Raw genomic sequence first — 23,045 nt, forward strand, 5'->3', positions numbered from 1 at the left:
TAACTTGGGAGGACATTTAGCCGAAGAATTTGCATCAAACCACAGATCCTTTAAGGAGACATTAACCTTTTAACTTCCTATGCACTCACCCACTGGAGGAAGCAATAATATCATGGACTTATACCGAAAAGGATGATAAATCAAAATCCAAAGGTAAAATCCTCCGTTGTTGACAGCGCTCTAGACTCGCTTCCAGTGGGCGAGGTCGCTCTCCATTGGTCAGAGCAAACCCACGGCACTTTGGCGTGTGGCGCAGTCGTCTTATGTGGAAATTGCAGGTTATAGCAGCACCATGTCAGCAGCATGGCAACTCTAATCTCGTCTTTGCTGACAGACTGGAGCCACTACAGGTGTGATACTGAGGAGTCATCATGTGCTAATGGCACTACTGCCTCTGGGACTGTGTGCCAGTGCACCGGTCGTTGGGGAGGCGGGGCAAAGAGTGTAAAACCTACAACAGAAGAGTACTATGTGACAATAGCGGTCTTTAGCTTCATAAAGAAGAAAACTACAAAGAAGAAACAAGTATGGACTCATCCAGATGTATGAAAAGGAAGGCAATGGGGGCTGGATGTCCTTCAGGTAGAACCTGAAGTACGGATGTGATAGCATGAAATAAAACAAACTTAACTAGGGCTGCAGGAGCACTGAATGGGCCCTCGCACCTCTGCGCACATCAGGTCTCAGTGCATTCTGGGTTGTGGCCTCGTCAGGAACAATAGCCAGCTTTAGTGAATTGAACTTCAACCTTCACTTTTTGCTCAAGTATGACCGTCCAATTAGTCACAACAAGTTATTTTAATATTCATGACTAGCTAAGCATTTTTCTCTGAAGACATGTTTTCCTATGTTTCATTTAATAACCATTTACTAGGGTCCAACAATGGCATGTTCAATAAAATGTCATCATATCCTTACAGAGGACTCTACACCAACCAGCTGCAAGGCTGCGACTGAGCCAATAAGCCACACCCACCAACAATCATCATATCCATCATCTCAGTTTTCTACTGGGGATGTTTGTGCAAAGTTTGACGGCTCTAAAAGTCTTTGACGCCCCAGGTCATTTTTACTTCCTGCTTCAAAAAAACACACTTGACCTTTACTTTGGAACAAGGACCAGATCTGAGGATCTACCTGGAGTTATTATATACACATTGACCTTTGACCTTCACATATGTCAATATCTAGGGAGCTGCCTGGGTTTATTTCATCAGGATTTGAACAAAATGGTAGCCTGGCATACCAGATGAATTTGTTTCACACATCCATCTGGAAAACTACTCATAGACAGAGTTTGGGAAAGGGCAGAGCCTTTGAAAAAAAAAAAACTCAGAGGGTGATTGGATGAATGTTCTGTCTGTCACATCTCTACGGGCCAATCAGAGCAACAAAACACGTGATGTAGCTGCTACCGAGGAGTAAACTCCATAGAGAACAACATAACGGTAACCATGGCGACTGTAGACATGTCAGTACACGACTTTTGGGGTTTTTGAAAAGAAAACAGCTCACTGCTGTTCTTTGTTCTTCTTTTAACCAAGAAATGTCGTCAAGTTCTGATAAAACTGGCGCTTTAGCAGCATTCACACTAATCTCTTCCACCATAATCGCACTGGCCATAAAATATCTAATTTTTCACCAGACCTGATGTACATGCCAAAATTCTGGACGTTTTACACGTTTAGATTTTTAAAGCTACAAATAAATGTCAGTCATTCGAATTATAATAGGTCCCCACACTGGTTCAGTCCTCATTAGCCTTGAGAGAGAGAGAGAAGACTTGTATGAAGCCACTCTGGTAAATGATGATACAGCGCTATGGGGAAAATGCTCTCCTATTGGTCTGTGGACTCATGGTTGATTATGTAGCACAACATGAGTCTTTGTGGTCCTGACGCTCATGTTTGAGCCTGACAATGAGCCGTGACAATGCAGTTGGACCGAGATCTGTCTAAATAGTAGTCTGAGCTGGCCTCGAGTCACTGCTCCCAAATAGAGCAATCAAAATCAAGAAAGGCAGAATTTCTGAAATAAGCTCAGTTAAAGTCCCTGGAAGGTGAAAATAAATCTGTATTTAGGTTTGTTGTTTGACAGCTCACTGTGTTATGAACCATCAGGTCAGATCTCAGTCATGAAATCATCTCTAAGTTTATCAAATTAAACTTCAAAATCATGAAAAATGAGGCAGTAAAATCTGCTTCAGGATGGTGTGGGCGTGTCTGTTGGAATGAGCTGAAGCCACGCCCACCAAAGACAGATAGATCCTGTCAGATTGTAAAAATTCAACAACCTGCATGGAGGAATCATCTGCTCTTCAAAATAAAAGTCTTCAATACTGATTAGCATCTTCAAAATAAAAGTCTTCAATACTGATTAGCATTTTCAAAATAAAAGTCTTCAATAGCATCGGAGGCTTCTACAGTGAAAGACTTGGCAGGGAGTAGGCCGTGTCCATCAGCAGATACTTTACTAAACATGGACACACATGAGGAACTACTAATTTATAAGCATTGGGAGGGGGGGCTGCCTCAAATATACCCAGCCAGGAGAGAGGTGAAGAACTTTTTAATGGTCTTAATCCAAAACTCAGTCCCTGACTTTAACAACAGAGGTGTAGGAGAAACTAATCTGAATCGTTTTTTAGAGGGTTCAGTACTCAGATGACCTGGCGGTGCTGCTATCCTGTTAGAAGTGTGAAAAGAAACAGACTCAGGTCAGAATTGCAGTTATTAATTTTCAGGATTTTTAATTCATTCAAAACCTACAAAAATCAGTTTGATGTGCTGCGGCCTGCTTCAGAGACAGATTCATTAGGTGCATGTTGTCTGTTGGGGTAAAATTACACATAGAAAGGACGGTGGCGTGGACACCAATACAGGCTGTTTGGAAAATACAGGTAATGCAAACCAGCAGAGTATTAGACCTTCAGTTTTGGACCAAACTCAGCACTCTATATAAGGCTGAACTAGCCCAGGGGCTGCAGGACTGCATTGGGTTTGACTTGGAAACAACAGCTGATGCCTGCATGATAAATGCAGACAGGTCAGGACAGATGAAAATCAGTGTTACACTAACTCTGGTGCAGCCATCTTTTTGTTTTTGTAAATAACTAATGACACTGCATGCGGTCCTGTTAAGTGAATTAAACCTAAACCTATGGTCAAGAGCTGAAGACACATTTTGTGCAAATACACACACACAGGTTCAACACTATACAACCTGTAAATATCTACAAAAAGCGGAGTTAAATTATTGTTTGAATGGCTTAATTTGAGGCACAGATAGCCTAGGAGATAGGCTGCACCCCATAGATAAGATGTTCCTCTACGTCAGAGTCTACTTTCCTGAATGTTGTTCCCATTCCCTCTCCCTGCTGTCCTCTGCCCTGTCCTTCTAAATAGAGGTAAAGGTAAACAGATAAATCTCACCAAAACAAGGGTAATATTGTCTTTAATTTCAGCAGATCTCCATGGTGGCCACATGCATTACTCTTCTCTTTCCACAGAGATTTAGCAGTGGTACATTCGCAGTAATGCAGTCGGCTTATACTTAGGGCTGGACAGTTAGTTACAAATGAGATTAAATCACAATAAGGTATGCTGCAATTTACAAATCACAGATGGTGCAATATTGCTTTAACTTGAAATATGTGAAAATACGAGTTTAATACTTTCACTTTTTGCAGCAGAGATTTTGCAAACATCCAGTAGCATTGTTTTAGAATGGTTTACAGAAACTCTCCTTTTCATGTTGTATGTGTGCTTTCTTTAAAACGAGTGACATAAAAACAATTATCTCCATTTAATAAAGCAACTGATATCACATTTTCAATAAGACATAAGGTAATAACAATCAGATATTTTGTAAATCGTTCTGCCCTAGTTCATTCTATCTAATACTGATGAAGCTGAGTGTTAGTGCAATGATGTCACACTCCTAACCGCGATTGGCTGATTGCCCGTTGACACCAATTGTTGCCTCCCAGCTCCCTCAGCCAATCACAGCTATTTCACTCAATACAGTGGTCCATTTAAATATTTAGTGGTGATGCTGAGTACGCATCCACACTATTGATATTTGCGTCCTTCATACTTTGTCGTATCGACACCATTTAAACTTAAAAAAATTAAGTTTCCTTGTCATTTGACTGCTATGACTTTTTATAATTTCTAACTTTTACAACTTTTAAAAATATTTAACTTTGTTTAACAGTGGCAAAATTTCACAAATCTGCACTTTCTTCGACTCCTCATAACTGGCATTCCTTGGGCTATTTTCACTATTCTACTATCATAGTCTTCATCTTCTTGTGCTCTTTTCAGATATTTTTAATACTTTTTTATACTGTTTATACTTTTTGAACTATTTTGCTTTTTCTAAAATAACAATATTTCAGATGGGCCAACTCTTGAAATCCTCTAAAAATCTTTCGACTTCTAAGACTTTTAACTTCAGCTCACTTCCACATACAGACTTTATTTTTGCTTTAAAATGTAGACGAACTCTTCAGCTATTTAGGAATGATTCACATTTTTGCTATCGTCTATGGATTCCTAATAATCAATGATCAAAGATTTAGCTATTTTAGGCTATTTTCAGGGATTTTTTATGCTATTTTCAATTATTTTTTGCTTTTTCAGCTATTTTCAGCAGTTCCTCCACAGTTCAGCTCCTCAGTTCAGCTGAAATTGCAATTTTCTCTAGTTCTCATTAATCCCTGCTTAGATCAATGCTGATGCACCACACTGCTGCAGGCAAAGCTTAACCTCCTCCACCCCACCTTCCTTCTTCATAGCTGAAAGCTTGTTGCTCACTCCTATTCAGATTCATTGTTTCCCATGCACATTGTCATAAATCTATCCATCCATATGGGGGTTTCTAGCTACACACTCCCTGGAGAGTCAAAGCAGCTGCTTGACTAACCCAGGTAAAACTGTGGATCCATTTACCAATAAAATGGTTACATGTATGTTATACCATGGGCTTGGTGAATACTAGATTCTGAATGGCTCTGAAAATTCCACTGTTCTCCATTAACTTCTGCTATATGGACACCATTCAAACTTCACAAGTAGTTCTGGTCAAAAAGTCATCACACTGTTCTAAATTAGTGCGCAGCAGCCGTCAGCCGTTACTCCATTAGGAGTAACCACAGCAACCTGAGAAAGTCATATTTTCTGAGCAGGGAGTACATCACTGCCAACCTAAGGAGCCTGCGGACCGGCATCAACCATCACTTAACTGACATAAATAAAATGACAGACTCCAGGTTTAAGACCAGTAACATAAGACGCTCTTATCTTCTATATCGATGTTCGTCTTGTTTCCAGGCTCACCTTGACACAGAGAGGTGAGTATCGCAAAAAAACTCACTTCCCTCCAGTTCTAACTGCTATAAACTATTGTCAGAAGATTCAAATAACACAAACAAGAGAAAAGAAGCCATTATTTCTTTGTAGAGCCAAAGGAAATGCTTCTGATAAACCGGCAGGATGATATCTGATAAATATTGATGTGTCTGACAGAGAATCAGCACCTGCAGGGCATGGACAGCTGTGTTTCACTCCTGTGACCTCGTAGTGCTGAAGGAGGAATTATTCTGTTTATTCAAACAGCTGGTCTGCTAAAACTAAGCTTTCTATCAGATGACAGTTCATGATAACATGAAGGTTTATAGTCTGATCACTGATGACCCTCAGGTTCACCCATCTCCATGTCTTTTCACTGATAAATACGCTCAGAAAGTGCGCTGAGCGGACTAGTTATTTTGTCCCATTGTGACTTTGTATCTATGGCCCGTCCTATTTACTGGAGTACTGACTAACGTTTACATTCCCTAAGAACGTTATGGGATTGGAATGGCTATTCCAGTTATTAGTCAAGCCCTCGGGTGTTGCTAGGGAAAAGAAATAACTATTTTAGTAAAACTTTCTATTTTGATCACAAAACATATGAAATTATAAATTAGGAGTTTTATTAATTATTTTCGTTGGCAAGTGACCATGGTATAAGCGGGTTAATGTCCTTCCAGGTGTCCAATTATCAGGGGTTAATGGCCTTCGCGGAGGCAACCGTCACGACACGGTCGTCCATTAATCCCTGAAACTGGACACCTCATCGGACATTAACCCTCACATGAGTGTTCCTGACTAAATGCTGGTTACAATAAGGTTTAAAGGATTATTGCTCTAGTTTGTTGAAAAATACACAAGATGAGGACCCTAATAATAATCGCACCAAATTGCAATGACAACTGCAAGTTGTTCACTTATACTCTTCCTTTGGTGCTGTGTTAAAAAATCAGGTATTGGTGTTGGAAGAGAGACAGCAAAGAGAGCTAAACAGCTTAGTGGCTATAAAAAGATGATTCTAGTGAACTTAGGATCTTTGATGACCTGAAACACAAGTGTTGTCAGAGTTGGGCTCCTTAAAACCAGGAGTTTGCAGTCATTCGCTGCCATAAAGAAGAGCTTTCTAAGAAGACATGCTCATCGACGAGACTGATGTGTGTACCTTTAAAATCTGTATCATGACACATCAGCCCAGCCTGGCTTTCTATGCAGATTCTGTAGATGCAGATAAGGTGGCTCAAGCTTTTACATCATCAGCTGTGACATTCAACAACGACTGAAAGAGAAACACTTCCACCAAAGAAGGTAAAAAGGACGGCTTACCTGCATTAGACGAGGCTGTCCGCCTGCACTGAGAGGTCTACAGGGGATGGTGGTCCTTTCAGCCACTCTAAGCCACTTCTCTCTGACCGACCCACCCCCATCCATAATGCTGTCCTCTGATTCACTCTCCTGATCCCTGCAGTTGGGGTTTTCCTCCTCAGGAATGTGAACCAGCTGTGAAGATCCAGGCCGAGACTGGATAGAAACTCTTGCCCCACCAGCTAAACCAGTGCTTCCATTATGGGTCAGGTGGTTATGGTTGGCAGTGCTTGCTGCTAGTTTCATGTACTGAGCTGGTATGTGGGCTCCAGCTCGCAGCTCTGCTTCCTGACTAGGGACTGAGGGCAGATGTGTACCAGCCATGTGCTCCACCTCAAGGCCCATGGCTAACGGTTCAGAGGAGCAGCGCAACTCCATGTTCCTCTGAGGGGATGAAGACGAGGCTGGCCTTATTCCATCCATCACCTGTAAGGACAGCTTCCTATTGTCATTTTTGTTTTTCCATTGGCTGAGCAGCTGTTTGGATCGGGTTGAATCCATCGAGGCGTGGATGGTGGTATGACGGCGAGGAATGCGACCCTCCTCAAACGCATATCCTCCATGGGAACTGTTGGACAAAAAAACATCCAGGATGAAGATGATCACTGAGGCAAGATTGCTTCTGCAGTTAATGGAGCGACCACTCAACAGCTTCTGTAGCTGCAGTGGATCATAAGGTACCTAAGCCTTCTTTTCCACTAAAGGGAAGTTGACCCATAGCAGGAGGCCCATACAGAGCAGTAACAGTATCCCATCATGCACAGCTGGGGAGCAATGTTCCCTTTTCAAGATAAAGCACCCCCTAAAAACTTACCGTGGCAGAGTGCTGCTGCTGAATGTCATCATGTTATCATGGTTACCGAGGGGACTGGATGGAGTTAACACCTCAATTTCAGCGCTGGCCCTCTTCAGGTTGGACATAGAGGGCTCTCGGTAAGAGGCGCTTCGTGTCAGAATGGGTGCTGGTCGGTTGGGGGACAAGGTGTGCGATGAGGTCCTTGTAATGATGGGCTCTGGTTGGCTGGGTGCCAGGGTTAGGTGACCTACATGAACGTGAAGGGAGCGTTTAGTTTGAAAAACAGAGATTAGAAAAGATTAACAAAGAATCAAAGACTGGTGAGAGGAGTCAGGGTGGCAAAAGCAGTCCCATCTCAGAACGACGAGGTTCTACAGATGGATCTCAAAAAGGTGGAATATTATGAACCAGTTATTTTCTTTCAAAGAGTTAAACATACATTTATCTAAGGTTTATCACAAACATAGGGAAATATCTGGATTTTTTTCTTCACGATTACATCTCACAGGAAAAAATCAGTGAAAAAATGTCATATCTTAAGATTGTGAAAAAAATGTATATTTTCTGTGTCAGAAGCTGAAAGTCTAATTCAGTTTCCTCTGTCCACTCAAAAAACATGTATGCACATGTCAGTATATCACAGATATAAGCTTAAAAGGGAATTATCAATATCAGCAGATACAAACACTTCTGCCAACATTACAACCAATATGCTGTCCATAAAAATCTGCCTCTTACCTGGGTGGTAGGGTTTTACCTGGGTGGTATGGTTTTACCTGGGTGGTATGGTTTTACCTGGATGGTATGGTTTGACTTGGTAGGTATGGTTTTACCTGGGTGGTAAGGTTTTACCTGGATGGTATGGTTTTACTTGGTAGGTATGGTTTTACCTGGGTGGTATGGTTTTACCTGGATGGTATGGTTTTACTTGGTAGGTATGGTTTTACTTGGTAGGTATGGTTTTACCTGGGTGGTATGGTTTTACCTGGATGGTATGGTTTTACTTGGTAGGTATGGTTTTACCTGGGTGGTATGGTTTTACCTGGGTGGTATGGTTTTACCTGGATGGTATGGTTTTACTTGGTAGGTATGGTTTTACCTGGGTGGTATGGTTTTACCTGGGTGGTATGGTTTTACCTGGGTGGTATGGTTTTACTTGGTAGGTATGGTTTTACCTGGGTGGTATGGTTTTACCTGGGTGGTATGGTTTTACCTGGATGGTATGGTTTTACTTGGTAGGTATGGTTTTACTTGGTAGGTATGGTTTTACCTGGGTGGTATGGCTTTACCTGGGTGGTATGGTTTTACCTGGGTGGTATGGTTTTACCTGGATGGTATGGTTTTACTTGGTAGGTATGGTTTTACTTGGTAGGTATGGTTTTACCTGGGTGGTATGGTTTTACCTGGATGGTATGGTTTTACTTGGTAGGTATGGTTTTACCTGGGTGGTATGGTTTTACCTGGGTGGTATGGTTTTACCTGGATGGTATGGTTTTACTTGGTAGGTATGGTTTTACCTGGGTGGTATGGTTTTACTTGGTAGGTATGGTTTTACCTGGGTGGTATGGTTTTACTTGGTAGGTATGGTTTTACCTGGGTGGTATGGCTTTACCTGGGTGGTAGGGTTTTACCTGGGTGGTATGGTTTTACTTGGTAGGTATGGTTTTACCTGGGTGGTATGGTTTTACTTGGTAGGTATGGTTTTACCTGGGTGGTATGGTTTTACTTGGTAGGTATGGTTTTACCTGGGTGGTATGGTTTTACTTGGTAGGTATGGTTTTACCTGGGTGGTATGGTTTTACCTGGATGGTATGGTTTTACTTGGTAGGTATGGTTTTACCTGGGTGGTATGGTTTTACCTGGATGGTATGGTTTTACTTGGTAGGTATGGTTTTACCTGGGTGGTGTGGTTATACCTGGGTGGTATAATAATAATAATAATAATAATAATAATAATAATAATATCTTGAATTTATATAGCGCCTTTCAAGAAACCCAAGGACGTTTTACAGGAACACATAGACATGGACAAACTATGTGAGGGGTAGGATGAGTGTAAAGGGTTGGTTCAGTGAAGACTGTAGGCTGTGGTGAACAGGTGGTGCTTGAGACGTTTTTTGAAAATGTCCAGAGATGGAGCGCTACGGATGTCTGCAGGAAGAGTGTTCCAGAGGGTGGGAGCTGCAGCACTGAAGGCTCCGTCTCTATAGGTTCAGAGTTTGGTTTTGGGCATGGGTGGTAGGGTTTTACCTGGGTGGTAGGGTTTTACCTGGGTATTGTGGTTTTACCTGGGTGGTAGGGTTTTACCTGGGTGGTGTGGTTATACCTGGTTGGTAGGGTTTTACCTGGGTGACTGTTGCTCATTGCTGACTGGCTAACATTAGCCAAGGAGGACAGGGGGGGTTCTCTCAGGGTAGGTGGAGCTGGTCTACTTCTTGATCGATCCTTACTTGGCTGGAAATTCCCCACAGCATACACACCCTGAATGAGACAAGAGGAACGTGTGTTTATGACAAAGCATTCTTATTTTAATGATTTGTGAAAGACATTTATAGGGTGGAGGATTTTTTCTCCTTGTATTAGACTTTATCTGCCAGATTCTCAGGCCCGTGTTTTTAAAGCTAAATAGTACAAGCTAAATAATGACACCATTAAAACAATCTAAAAATATGAGCTGATAGCAGTTTGCTTGACCTCAACGTAGAAAGTTATACCCACACTAAAATATGAGCCTCAGGTGCAGGCATCTGTCCACACATGCATTTATCAGCAAATCAACAAACCAAATCCTGGTTCTGACAGAGACACACCCTTCAGAAGAGCCAACATATTTTCTTGGCGCATCTTTACATAAAACTGGTTAAACTACGCAGATAAAACGTTTCCATCTACAGCCATTATGGTAGAGGCTAATGCCACTACTATAGCCAAGCACCTCATACCGCCCAAACCTCAAAGATCCAGAATAATAAATAAATAAATGTAAGTTACCATCAGAACTGTGCTGCACTTTGTGAAATATATGTAGAGAACCACACATTTTTAAAATACAACTAGTCCATTTAAGGGACCACCTTCTTCTCTCCTTTGTCTAGTACCGTTGATATTTAAAAATAACTGATTGATTAAAAAAGCAGTATGTCTTATTAGAGTACTCCATTAACCCTTAGAGCTCACACGGCACGGATCAGTGCCTCAGGCACAGCCCTTTATAGATTACTTGGTAACATTTGAACCGTAAGTCGTAGACTCTTAGTTGTTTTTTATCTGTTGGGCCTTTCTGATCACGTCCTCCATGCATTCGTAGCTCTTACACAACATTTTCTACCGAGCCCTGAACTTGGCTGACTTTCTGGGGTCTCTGAGGACGGTTTTGTCGTAAATAACAAGCGGTGACAGGTTTATAAAAACATTGATAACTTTTGAACCATAAGTCATAGACACTAACTCTTTTTTTTCTTTTTGCTCTGAAAGCTTTCCTGCTGTTCATTTGCTATCCTCGATGTCTCCGTAGCCCTAAAGAATGCCGTTCTAGCAAGCCCGAAACTTTGGTGACTTTTTGGGGTCTTTACAGATCAAATTCACATTGTTAGATCTGATAATAAGTGTCTTTTATCTATTTTAATCCATTTTTGATCACTTACTTTGGCCTTTTCCCAGGGCATCACTATGTTGCTTACTGCAATGCATTGTGGGAGTTGTAGTTGACCAGTTGCATCTCTACTGCTTTGAGGAACTGCAGAAATGAATCTTAACTGCAAAAAAAGCACAGAGATTTTTTCTCTGTATTTATGTAGATATTTTTGAAAACCGTTAGTCATTAATGTTAATTTTTTCACCGTTGTGTCCCCAAGAGATGAAGAACAAGTCTGTGCAAAGAAAAGGATTAGTCACTAATGTTTTCTGTTTGTTATGAGTAAAAATCTCTGAGTTTCAAATTCCGATTTGTTATTTTCTTTTGTATTTTGTTATTTTCTTTTCTTTTGTCTTTAGAGTCCTATAACTTTAAAAATTCAAGTGTCATTACTGTAGTAGATATATTCTTAAAGCCCAGGGTGTCCTGATAGAAAGGATGTATAGAGCCTGACTGTGCGCCACAGGGTTGATGTTTTATAAACTTTTTAAGACAAAAAGTCCAGACGAGACATGATGGTGAGAAAATAGCTGTGATCTCTAAGGGGTTTAATGGACAGACGGAGTACTCGATTACAAACAGAAAGGATTTCTGCAGCCCTAGTCTGCTCTGTTTCTCCTCTGATATCCTCCCTGATCTCACTTCATGCTTCATGGTCCCCTCTGGACCAGATTAGGACAGCTTGGTACCTAAACTTAGGACCTGTAAAAAAGACGACATTGCATTCTCCAACAAAAAGCGCTCCACTGGGCCTGATTCTCTGAGGTTCACCCTGATTAACTGCTAACGGTGATAAATGCCGTTGTGACACACATGTGGCCTTGCCCTCGCTAACACAAACTCTGGAGTTCTGTCGTCACCACTCTTTTGTAAATGTCAAACATGTTTGGTATCTATGACTGAGATCAGGGAGGCTCATCTCCATCAGCATTCTTAGTATGACTATTAACACCACACACTCCAGGATGATGCACACTCGGTGGGATGTAACACACCCCGATTATTGCAGGGGAAATCTAAAGCTTCAAATGTTGATGAAGCCATCCAGAATCCTGAGAACTGACACTGTTGAGCTGTCTGAATGATGTGGCCTCCTGAAAACAGACGGGACTATCCCCAGCCTCTGTGTGTGTATCAGTGTTCTCCTGCCTTTATAGGCCTGTTCTGGTGCGTGGGCTGGAGGATGACTGTGTGTAGGAGTTATCAAGCACTCTGCAATATCACCAGATCCTACACAGCGGTCCAGTGTCTTCTTTCACTACATAAACCTGAGCTGGATAAAACAATAAACCACATCTACAGCAGAGGAGCTTATCTGAGCAGGTCTTCATGCCAGTAATCTATGTCAGTGATATTACGTTCAGTCCGTCTCATGTGGTTGTTGATGGCTGACTCTGTTACCAGGTAAATTGCGATGGCAGCTCCGAGCAACCATCCGCAGTAAACATCGACAGGATGGTTTCTGAACTGGATGATCCGGGTCAGTCCTGCCAGGATGGCGAGCATGACGAAAGAGAACACCAGGACAGGCTTCAAGAGCTTGGCCGAGTCAGTCAGCAGCGTGTTGAAGTACATCTGAGAAAGACAAGAGCATGGTTAGCTTCTCCTCAACACAGACAGCCCCTGCTATGTCATAAACACCAGATCAACTCAGACCACGGTACGACTGTAGAGACAGAAACCTGCACATGGAGATACTAAACCAATGGAAAAGACCACACAGCTGGTCACTTTTACGTGTGAGGTACTTCACTTACTGAGATGTAGACAGCAGCAAAGGCAGCCAGTGTTGCATGCTGGGAAGGGAAAGACTTCCTGCAGAGGAATGAATAGACACAGGCGTTAGTGTTGTCCCTGATAGTTACCACAGGTGAAGGAGTTCAGGTAACACTAACCTCGCCTAAAGAACCTGTCCTGGAACACACTAACCGCCACAATTTGGCGATGTGCTATGTGAGAATTCCCAGAAGACAACAAACAAACATATGTGGAAACGATAAGACAGAGCTCCTGAATGCAACTCTGATATTTCAGCTGTGAAGGCGTCACCCTTCACACCACGTGACATCTGCTGTGCATGGACAGCGTCATGTGATTTTTTTAGTGCTTTCTGTGCCGGTGCTTGTCGAGGGTGTAAATGTGAGAACTGGGCTAGGACAGCCTGCTAAAGGAAGACGATGGTCCACCAGTGTGTGTGTAGCTGTGTGGGCTAACACTTAGAATGATAAATCATTCCAAAGACACCCACACAGATTCTCTCACTCCGACTAGTTCACTCACTTCCTCTCCCACTCTTGCTGAGGACAACAAATTCTCACCTCCCGGCGTTGATGAGGCCAGCGTCCTGTCCAGAGCAGATATCCTCCAGAATAAAAGCTTCATCACAGGTGGACATGTTAATGTGGGTCAGGTTCGGTTTACACACATCCAACCAGTAAGGCGTGTGCTGACCGGTGGACAGCTGGAGAATATCCGTTATCAGTGCTGTCACACACAGGCCAAAGATATGGACGCCTGCAAAGGTACAGCAGAGGTCACACAAAAACACCAGAGCAGGAAACGTACTGTTCATTTTACGATCTGTTAGCATTTTACATTCATTAATGTAGCTCCTTGCATAAAGTCAGCTGTGAATATTAAAGATGGAGCCTCCCACCTATAAAGCGCACAGCCCTGCGAATGTAGGAGTTGAAATTACAGCCTGCAGCATTGATGTTGGCCTCCGTCTGTGCAGCTGATGACCTCCTGGATAGATAGCAGTACAGAATGGCTTCTCCTATAAGAATCTACACACAGACCAAGACAGACTACTGAAGGTTTGGTAATAGAGCAGACTCATCAGCAGACTACAATGTGTACAACCCCATCCACGTGCTTCTGCAGGACACTGAACCGTTAATTGCTCCTGCTGCAAGAATGCATATAGAAGGAAGACATTTGCACAGTTAGGCACTTAAAGCATAGCGGTCATCACTGTGTCAGTGTTGTGAATGGGACATGTACATGCTAGAGCTGATCAGTTTTAAAATCACAATCAATAATGAATCACCAAACAAGTGTCAATGGAGAATCAGCCATTTGGACCAACCTACAAATTCAGCTCTGCTGCTCATCCCACAAACGCATGATCCTTACAGACGTGGCTCCATTTAAAGGAGAATAAACAGGCTTTACTACGGTAGGAGACGACTGAATAGAAGCATTGCTGTAGCACAAAAAATGGGTTTTGGGTACTAGAACATTTTGAAACCAGTGCTTTTACTCCTACTTCAGTAGGTTTGGACCAGAGTAAGTGGATTTTGACTGGAGTACAACAGTGGTGTGTGTCCTTGGGTCCACCGGCTTCATGAAGACTTGTGTTGTTTTTACATCTGATAGTCCAGGGGACTCGGTCTGTTTTGGAATGGAAATTCTAACATTGTTGCACCTCCTTTGGTTTGGTTTGCATTCCAAACCGTCTGAACACCTACGACCTCTGCCCCTCGGGGGCACTGTCATCACAAACAAAAGGCGACCAAGAAGAAAAGAGGGCATAGAAGAAGATGAAACCCAAAATGCATCTCCTTCCGCTGGTCTTTTTTCCACATCAACAATGATAAACACAGAATTTACATTGTCTTGGGGTTTCAGCTGTAGCACTGAGGCATTATGAGCAGGCAGTGAGGCGGTGAGCTGTCCAGCATTTCATTTTTTACATGAGACGAATAAATCAGCACCGGCTACGTCGTGTTGCTATGGCTACACAGACGCCAAGCGAGGTACCGACATGTATTTGAGTGTATTAAATCACGTATAAATCTGTATATCATGACGCTTTATGCCACTTCCCACTTTCGGTTCACAAGTTGGTCTGCTTTGTTTTCACACCTCAAACCAACCGCACCAGTGTTTGTTTGGAAGCGGACCGACACGTCTGTTTTCAAGTGGACCAGAGTCCACTTGTTTGGTCCCCACCAGAGTTTTTTTGAGCTTTCACACCTCTCCAATGAACTGGACCCTTAGAAACCTGGCATGTCTGCAGAGCCAAATGTTGTAACAGAACTATGTAGACTATCACATTTTCTTCTATGTACTTTTCTTCTGGTAAACAATTGTTTTTATTAAGTATGTTTGTACAGGTACATCTCAAAAAATTAGAATATCAGGAAAAAGTTCAACATTTTTTGTCACTCATTTCAGAAAGGTAAACCCTTATATTACATAGACTCATTACACATAGAGTGAAATATTTCAAGCCTTTATTTCTTGAAATGTTGATGATTAAGGCTTAGAGATAATGAAAACCCAAAATTCAGTGTCTCAGAAAATTAGAATATTGTGAAAAAGTTCAGTATTGGAAAGGAAGGGTGTCACACCCTAATCAGCTAATGAACTCCAAACACCTGCAAAGGTTTCCTGAGCCTTTAAATGGTCGAGTGACAAAAAATACTGAACTTTGTCACGATATTCTAATTTTTTGAGATGTACCTGTATGTGTTTGTTGATTCTTTAACAATTCTTTGGCTGTGTTAGTGCATATGGTCTGAGTTTTTGCAACAAAGTTTCTTTATAGGCAAATTTTTGAATTCAAATTTCAATTGCTCTAGGCATCCTGTAATCAAACTGGCATTTAAAGTGTTAAAATCCTCAAAATTATTCAATAGTCAATTAGAACTGAAGTTGATCAAAAGATTTGACCCAAAAAAGCAAAATAAAAAAAAGATTTTTACTATTTTTATTGCCGTTTGTTGGAAGTGGACATTTTAGTCCTTAATGACTCAAAAGGGTAGTAAATGTTAAATCAGATGCTACACAAAAACTAAAAATGCTTCAAAGTCAATATTTTGGCTAATCATGGACATGTCCAAGCTGGATTTAGGAATAATGCCCCAGCCATCCAACATTTGGTTTGAGGAAGATTTCACTTTTTTTTTCATAAAAACAATATTGACTTAAGGTAATCAAACTGGCTTTTAAAGGGTTAAAATCCTCAAAATGATTGAATGTTTGGTAGTTTTAAGCACAGCTGAAGTTGTTTAAGAGATTTACACAAAAAAGCAGAAAAAAATATTAATCTGTTAAGTTTTTATAGCAGTTTTTTTGGAAGTGGACATTTTTGTCCTTAATGGCTTTAAAGGGTAGTAAATTTGTTTCACAGTGTTCCTCTGACCTATTACAGAAATTGAAATTTGAATTCCAAAATTTGCCTAAAAAGAAACTTTGTTACAAAAAAAATCAGACCAGATGCACTAACACGGCCAGAATGGTGAGCAGAGAAAAGAGGAAAAATGTGCCCAAATGGACAAAAATGTCCCTGGTGATGCCTGAGGGTTAAAGTCAGAATTAAAGGGAAATCTCTGAGAAGGCCTGCTTCACTGTTCTAATAACATTTTACACACTTGAAAGATCCAGTCTATTGATTGTGGCTGCATCTGATAGAAAAATGAGTTTCTATTGATCACTGTATAAATGCTGTAAATGTGAACGAACACACATCCCCTATCGGCTGAACATCTCAGTGAATGTGTTAGAACAGTGGAACCGTCTCAGACCGCTGGTAAAAGCTTTGGCTTTGATTTAGACCGGACAGGGAGGTTCACTTACCGTAGCAGTCGGAGCAGCGAAGGCCAAGCTGAAGAGCAGCGGCAGGGGGCAGACTTCCTGTCTGGGCAGGATGTAGGGCAGCGACAGGCTGCGGTCATTACAACTGTACCCGGAGTGGACCGGCTGGAAAATATCGGTGAGCTCCAGGAAATAAAGACTGACGACTGAGGAGGCCAGGATAGGGAGCTAGCACAGGAAAGACCAGAACAAAATATATATGTATGAAGATATAACAATAAACATGGATAGACGTATGAATACAGATAGGACAATAAAGGTGTTAGGAGAAGAAACAGACCACAAGGACATCCTGACCCTGCTGAGACCACAGACCAGAACAAGGACATCCTGACCCTGCTGAGACCACAGACCAGAACACGGACATCCTGACCCTACTGAGACCACAGACCAGAACACAGACATCCTGACCCTGCTGAGACCACAGACCAGAACAAGGACATCCTGACCCTGCTGAGACCACAGACCAGAACAAGGACATCCTGACCCTGCTGAGACCACAGACCAGAACACGGACATCCTGACCCTACTGAGACCACAGACCAGAACACAGACATCCTGACCCTGCTGAGACCACAGACCAGAACAAGGACATCCTGACCCGGCTGACGTCACAGACCAGAACACAGACATCCTGACCCTGCTGAGACCACAGACCAGAACAAGGACATCCTGACCTTACTGAGACCACAGACCAGAACAAGGACATCCTGACCCTGCTGACGCTACAGACCAGAACACAGACATCCTGACCCTGCTGAGACCACAGACCAGAACAAGGACATCCTGACCCTGCTGACGTCACAGACCAGAACACAGACATCCTGACCCTGCTGAGACCACAGACCAGAACAAGGACATCCTGACCTTACTGAGACCACAGACCAGAACAAGGACATCCTGACCCTGCTGACGCTACAGACCAGAACACAGACATCCTGACCCTGCTGAGACCAAAGACCAGAACAAGGACATCCTGACCCTGCTGACGCTACAGACCAGAACACAGACATCCTGACCCTGCTGAGACCAAAGACCAGAACAAGTACATCCTGACCCTGCTGAGACCACAGACCAGAACAAGGACATCCTGACCCTACTGAGACCACAGACCAGAACACGGACATCCTGACCCTACTGAGACCACAGACCAGAACACAGACATCCTGACCCTGCTGAGACCACAGACCAGAACAAGGACATCCTGACCCTGCTGAGACCACAGACCAGAACAAGGACATCCTGACCCTGCTGAGACCACAGACCAGAACACGGACATCCTGACCCTACTGAGACCACAGACCAGAACACAGACATCCTGACCCTGCTGAGACCACAGACCAGAACAAGGACATCCTGACCCTGCTGACGTCACAGACCAGAACACAGACATCCTGACCCTGCTGAGACCACAGACCAGAACAAGGACATCCTGACCTTACTGAGACCACAGACCAGAACAAGGACATCCTGACCCTGCTGACGCTACAGACCAGAACACAGACATCCTGACCCTGCTGAGACCAAAGACCAGAACAAGGACATCCTGACCCTGCTGAGACCACAGACCAGAACAAGGACATCCTGACCCTGCTGACGCTACAGACCAGAACACAGACATCCTGACCCTGCTGAGACCAAAGACCAGAACAAGGACATCCTGACCCTGCTGAGACCACAGACCAGAACAAGGACATCCTGACCCTGCTGACGCTACAGACCAGAACACAGACATCCTGACCCTGCTGAGACCAAAGACCAGAACAAGGACATCCTGACCCTGCTGAGACCGCAGACCAGAACAAGGACATCCTGACCCTACTGAGACCACAGACCAGAACAAGGACATCCTGACCCGGATGAGATCACAGACCAGAACAAGGACATCCTGACCCGGCTGAGACCACAGACCAGAACAAGGACATCCTGCCCCTGCTGAGACCACAGACAAGAACACGGACATCCTGACTCGGCTGAGACCACAGACGAGAACACGGACATCCTGGCCCCGCTGAGACCACAGACAAGAACACGGACATCCTGAACCCGCTGAGACCACAGACCAGAACAAGGACATCCTGACCTGGCTGAAACTATAGACCAGAACACGGGTATACCAAGCCAGCTGAGACCACAGACCAGAACACGGACATCCTGAACCCGCTGAGACCACAGACCAGAACAAGGACATCCTGACCTGGCTGAAACTATAGACCAGAACACGGGTATACCAAGCCAGCTGAGACCACAGACCAGAACAAGGACATCCTGACCCCGCTGAGACCACAGACCAGAACACAGACATCCTGGCCCCGCTGAGAAAACAGACAAGAACACGGACATCCTGACCCGGCTGAGACCACAGACCAGAACAAGGACATCCTGACCCTGCTGAAACTATAGACCAGAACACGGGTATCCTGACCCAGCTGAGACCACAGACCAGAACAAGGACATCCTGACCCAGCTGAGACCACAGACCAGAACACAGACATCCTGACCTGGCTGAGACCACAGACAAGAACAAGGACATCCTGACCCTGCTGAGACCACAGACCAGAACAAGGACATCCTGACCCGGCTGAGACCACAGACCAGAACAAGGACATCCTGACCCTGCTGAGACCACAGACCAGAACAAGGACATCCTGACCTGGCTGAAACTATAGACCAGAACACGGGTATACTGAGCCAGCTGAGACCACAGACCAGAACAACGACATCCTGACCCCGCTGAGACCACAGACCAGAACAAGGACATCCTGACCTGGCTGAGACCACAGACCAGAACAAGGACATCCTGACCCAGCTGAGACCACAGACCAGAACACAGACATCCTGACCTGGCTGAGACCACAAACCAGAACACGGACATCCTGGCCCCGCTGAGACCACAGACCAGAACACAGACATCCTGGCCCCGCTGAGACCACAGACAAGAACAAGGACATCCTGACCCCGCTGAAACTATAGACCAGAACACGGGTATCCTGACCCGGCTGAGACCACAGACCAGAACAAGGACATCCTGACCGGGCTGAGACCACAGACCAGAACAAGGACATCCTGACCCAGCTGAGACCACAGACAAGAACAAGGACATCCTGACCCGGCTGAGACCACAGACAAGAACAAGGACATCCTGACCCCGCTGAAACTATAGACCAGAACACGGGTATCCTGACCCGGCTGAGACCACAGACCAGAACAAGGACATCCTGACCCAGCTGAGACCACAGACCAGAACACAGACATCCTGACCTGGCTGAGACCACAGACCAGAACAAGGACATCCTGACCCTGCTGACGCTACAGACCAGAACACAGACATCCTGACCCTGCTGAGACCACAGACCAGAACAAGGACATCCTGACCCTGCTGACGTCACAGACCAGAACACAGACATCCTGACCCAGCTGAGACCACAGACCAGAACAAGGACATCCTGACCTTACTGAGACCACAGACCAGAACAAGGACATCCTGACCCTGCTGAGACCACAGACCAGAACACAGACATCCTGACCCTGCTGAGACCAAAGACCAGAACAAGGACATCCTGACCCTGCTGAGACCACAGACCAGAACACAGACATCCTGACCCTGCTGAGACCACAGACCAGAACAAGGACATCCTGACCCTGCTGAGACCACAGACCAGAACAAGGACATCCTGACCCTACTGAGACCACAGACCAGAACACGGACATCCTGACCCTACTGAGACCACAGACCAGAACACAGACATCCTGACCCTGCTGAGACCACAGACCAGAACAAGGACATCCTGACCCTGCTGAGACCACAGACCAGAACAAGGACATCCTGACCCTGCTGAGACCACAGACCAGAACACGGACATCCTGACCCTACTGAGACCACAGACCAGAACACAGACATCCTGACCGTGCTGAGACCACAGACCAGAACAAGGACATCCTGACCCTGCTGACGTCACAGACCAGAACACAGACATCCTGACCCTGCTGAGACCACAGACCAGAACAAGGACATCCTGACCTTACTGAGACCACAGACCAGAACAAGGACATCCTGACCCTGCTGACGCTACAGACCAGAACACAGACATCCTGACCCTGCTGAGACCAAAGACCAGAACAAGGACATCCTGACCCTGCTGAGACCACAGACCAGAACAAGGACATCCTGACCCTGCTGACGCTACAGACCAGAACACAGACATCCTGACCCTGCTGAGACCAAAGACCAGAACAAGGACATCCTGACCCTGCTGAGACCGCAGACCAGAACAAGGACATCCTGACCCTACTGAGACCACAGACCAGAACAAGGACATCCTGACCCGGCTGAGACCACAGACCAGAACAAGGACATCCTGACCCGGCTGAGACCACAGACCAGAACAAGGACATCCTGACCCGGATGAGATCACAGACCAGAACAAGGACATCCTGACCCGGCTGAGACCACAGACCAGAACAAGGACATCCTGCCCCTGCTGAGACCACAGACAAGAACACGGACATCCTGGCCCCGCTGAGACCACAGACAAGAACACGGACATCCTGGCCCCGCTGAGACCACAGACGAGAACACGGACATCCTGGCCCCGCTGAGACCACAGACAAGAACACGGACATCCTGAACCCGCTGAGACCACAGACCAGAACAAGGACATCCTGACCTGGCTGAAACTATAGACCAGAACACGGACATACGTACCCACCTGAGACCACAGACCAGAACAAGGACATCCTGACCCCGCTGAGACCACAGACCAGAACACAGACATCCTGGCCCCGCTGAGAAAACAGACAAGAACACGGACATCCTGACCCGGCTGAGACCACAGACCAGAACAAGGACATCCTGACCTTGCTGAAACTATAGACCAGAACACGGGTATCCTGACCCTGCTGAGACCACAGACCAGAACAAGGACATCCTGACCCAGCTGAGACCACAGACCAGAACACAGACATCCTGACCTGGCTGAGACCACAGACCAGAACAAGGACATCCTGACCCTGCTGAGACCACAGACCAGAACAAGGACATCCTGACCCGGCTGAGACCACAGACCAGAACAAGGACATCCTGACCCTGCTGAGACCACAGACCAGAACAAGGACATCCTGACCTGGCTGAAACTATAGACCAGAACACGGGTATACTGAGCCAGCTGAGACCACAGACCAGAACAATGACATCCTGACCCCGCTGAGACCACAGACCAGAACAAGGACATCCTGACCTGGCTGAGACCACAGACCAGAACAAGGACATCCTGACCCAGCTGAGACCACAGACCAGAACACAGACATCCTGACCTGGCTGAGACCACAAACCAGAACACGGACATCCTGGCCCCGCTGAGACCACAGACCAGAACACAGACATCCTGGCCCCGCTGAGACCACAGACAAGAACAAGGACATCCTGACCCCGCTGAAACTATAGACCAGAACACGGGTATCCTGACCCGGCTGAGACCACAGACCAGAACAAGGACATCCTGACCGGGCTGAGACCACAGACCAGAACAAGGACATCCTGACCCAGCTGAGACCACAGACAAGAACAAGGACATCCTGACCCGGCTGAGACCACAGACAAGAACAAGGACATCCTGACCCCGCTGAAACTATAGACCAGAACACGGACATCCTGACCCTGCTGAGACCAAAGACCAGAACAAGGACATCCTGACCCTGCTGAGACCGCAGACCAGAACAAGGACATCCTGACCCTACTGAGACCACAGACCAGAACAAGGACATCCTGACCCGGCTGAGACCACAGACCAGAACAAGGACATCCTGACCCGGCTGAGACCACAGACCAGAACAAGGACATCCTGACCCAGCTGAGACCACAGACCAGAACACAGACATCCTGACCTGGCTGAGACCACAGACCAGAACAAGGACATCCTGACCCTGCTGAAACTATAGACCAGAACACGGGTATCCTGACCCGGCTGAGACCACAGACCAGAACAAGGACATCCTGACCTGGCTGAGACCACAGACCAGAACAAGGACATCCTGACCTGGCTGAGACCACAGACCAGAACAAGGACATCCTGACCGCACTGAGACCACAGACCAGAACACAGACATCCTGACCCTGCTGAGACCACAGACCAGAACAAGGACATCCTGACCTTACTGAGACCACAGACCAGAACAAGGACATCCTGACCCTGCTGACGCTACAGACCAGAACACAGACATCCTGACCCTGCTGAGACCAAAGACCAGAACAAGGACATCCTGACCCTGCTGACGCTACAGACCAGAACACAGACATCCT

General features: G+C 45.2%; 1 protein-coding gene across 1 annotated transcript in view; it reads right to left on the bottom strand.

Annotated features, from left to right (window-relative positions):
• The window catches only part of LOC121520695 (2-lysophosphatidate phosphatase PLPPR4-like), a 60,428-nt gene that overhangs the window by 5,710 nt on the left and 31,673 nt on the right, over positions 1–23,045 (bottom strand). Inside the window, exons 2-9 of the mRNA XM_041804271.1 lie at positions 16,730–16,915; positions 13,803–13,932; positions 13,465–13,660; positions 12,904–12,961; positions 12,548–12,721; positions 9,858–9,993; positions 7,531–7,759; positions 6,678–7,284 (exon numbers count right to left, since the gene is read on the bottom strand). Of these exons, the coding sequence (XP_041660205.1) occupies positions 6,678–7,284; positions 7,531–7,759; positions 9,858–9,993; positions 12,548–12,721; positions 12,904–12,961; positions 13,465–13,660; positions 13,803–13,932; positions 16,730–16,915 (1,716 nt within the window). The remainder of the gene's footprint in view (positions 1–6,677; positions 7,285–7,530; positions 7,760–9,857; positions 9,994–12,547; positions 12,722–12,903; positions 12,962–13,464; positions 13,661–13,802; positions 13,933–16,729; positions 16,916–23,045) is intronic.

The sequence above is a fragment of the Cheilinus undulatus genome, linkage group 13 (genome assembly GCF_018320785.1).
Source record: "Cheilinus undulatus linkage group 13, ASM1832078v1, whole genome shotgun sequence".
NCBI lineage: Eukaryota > Metazoa > Chordata > Actinopteri > Labriformes > Labridae > Cheilinus > Cheilinus undulatus.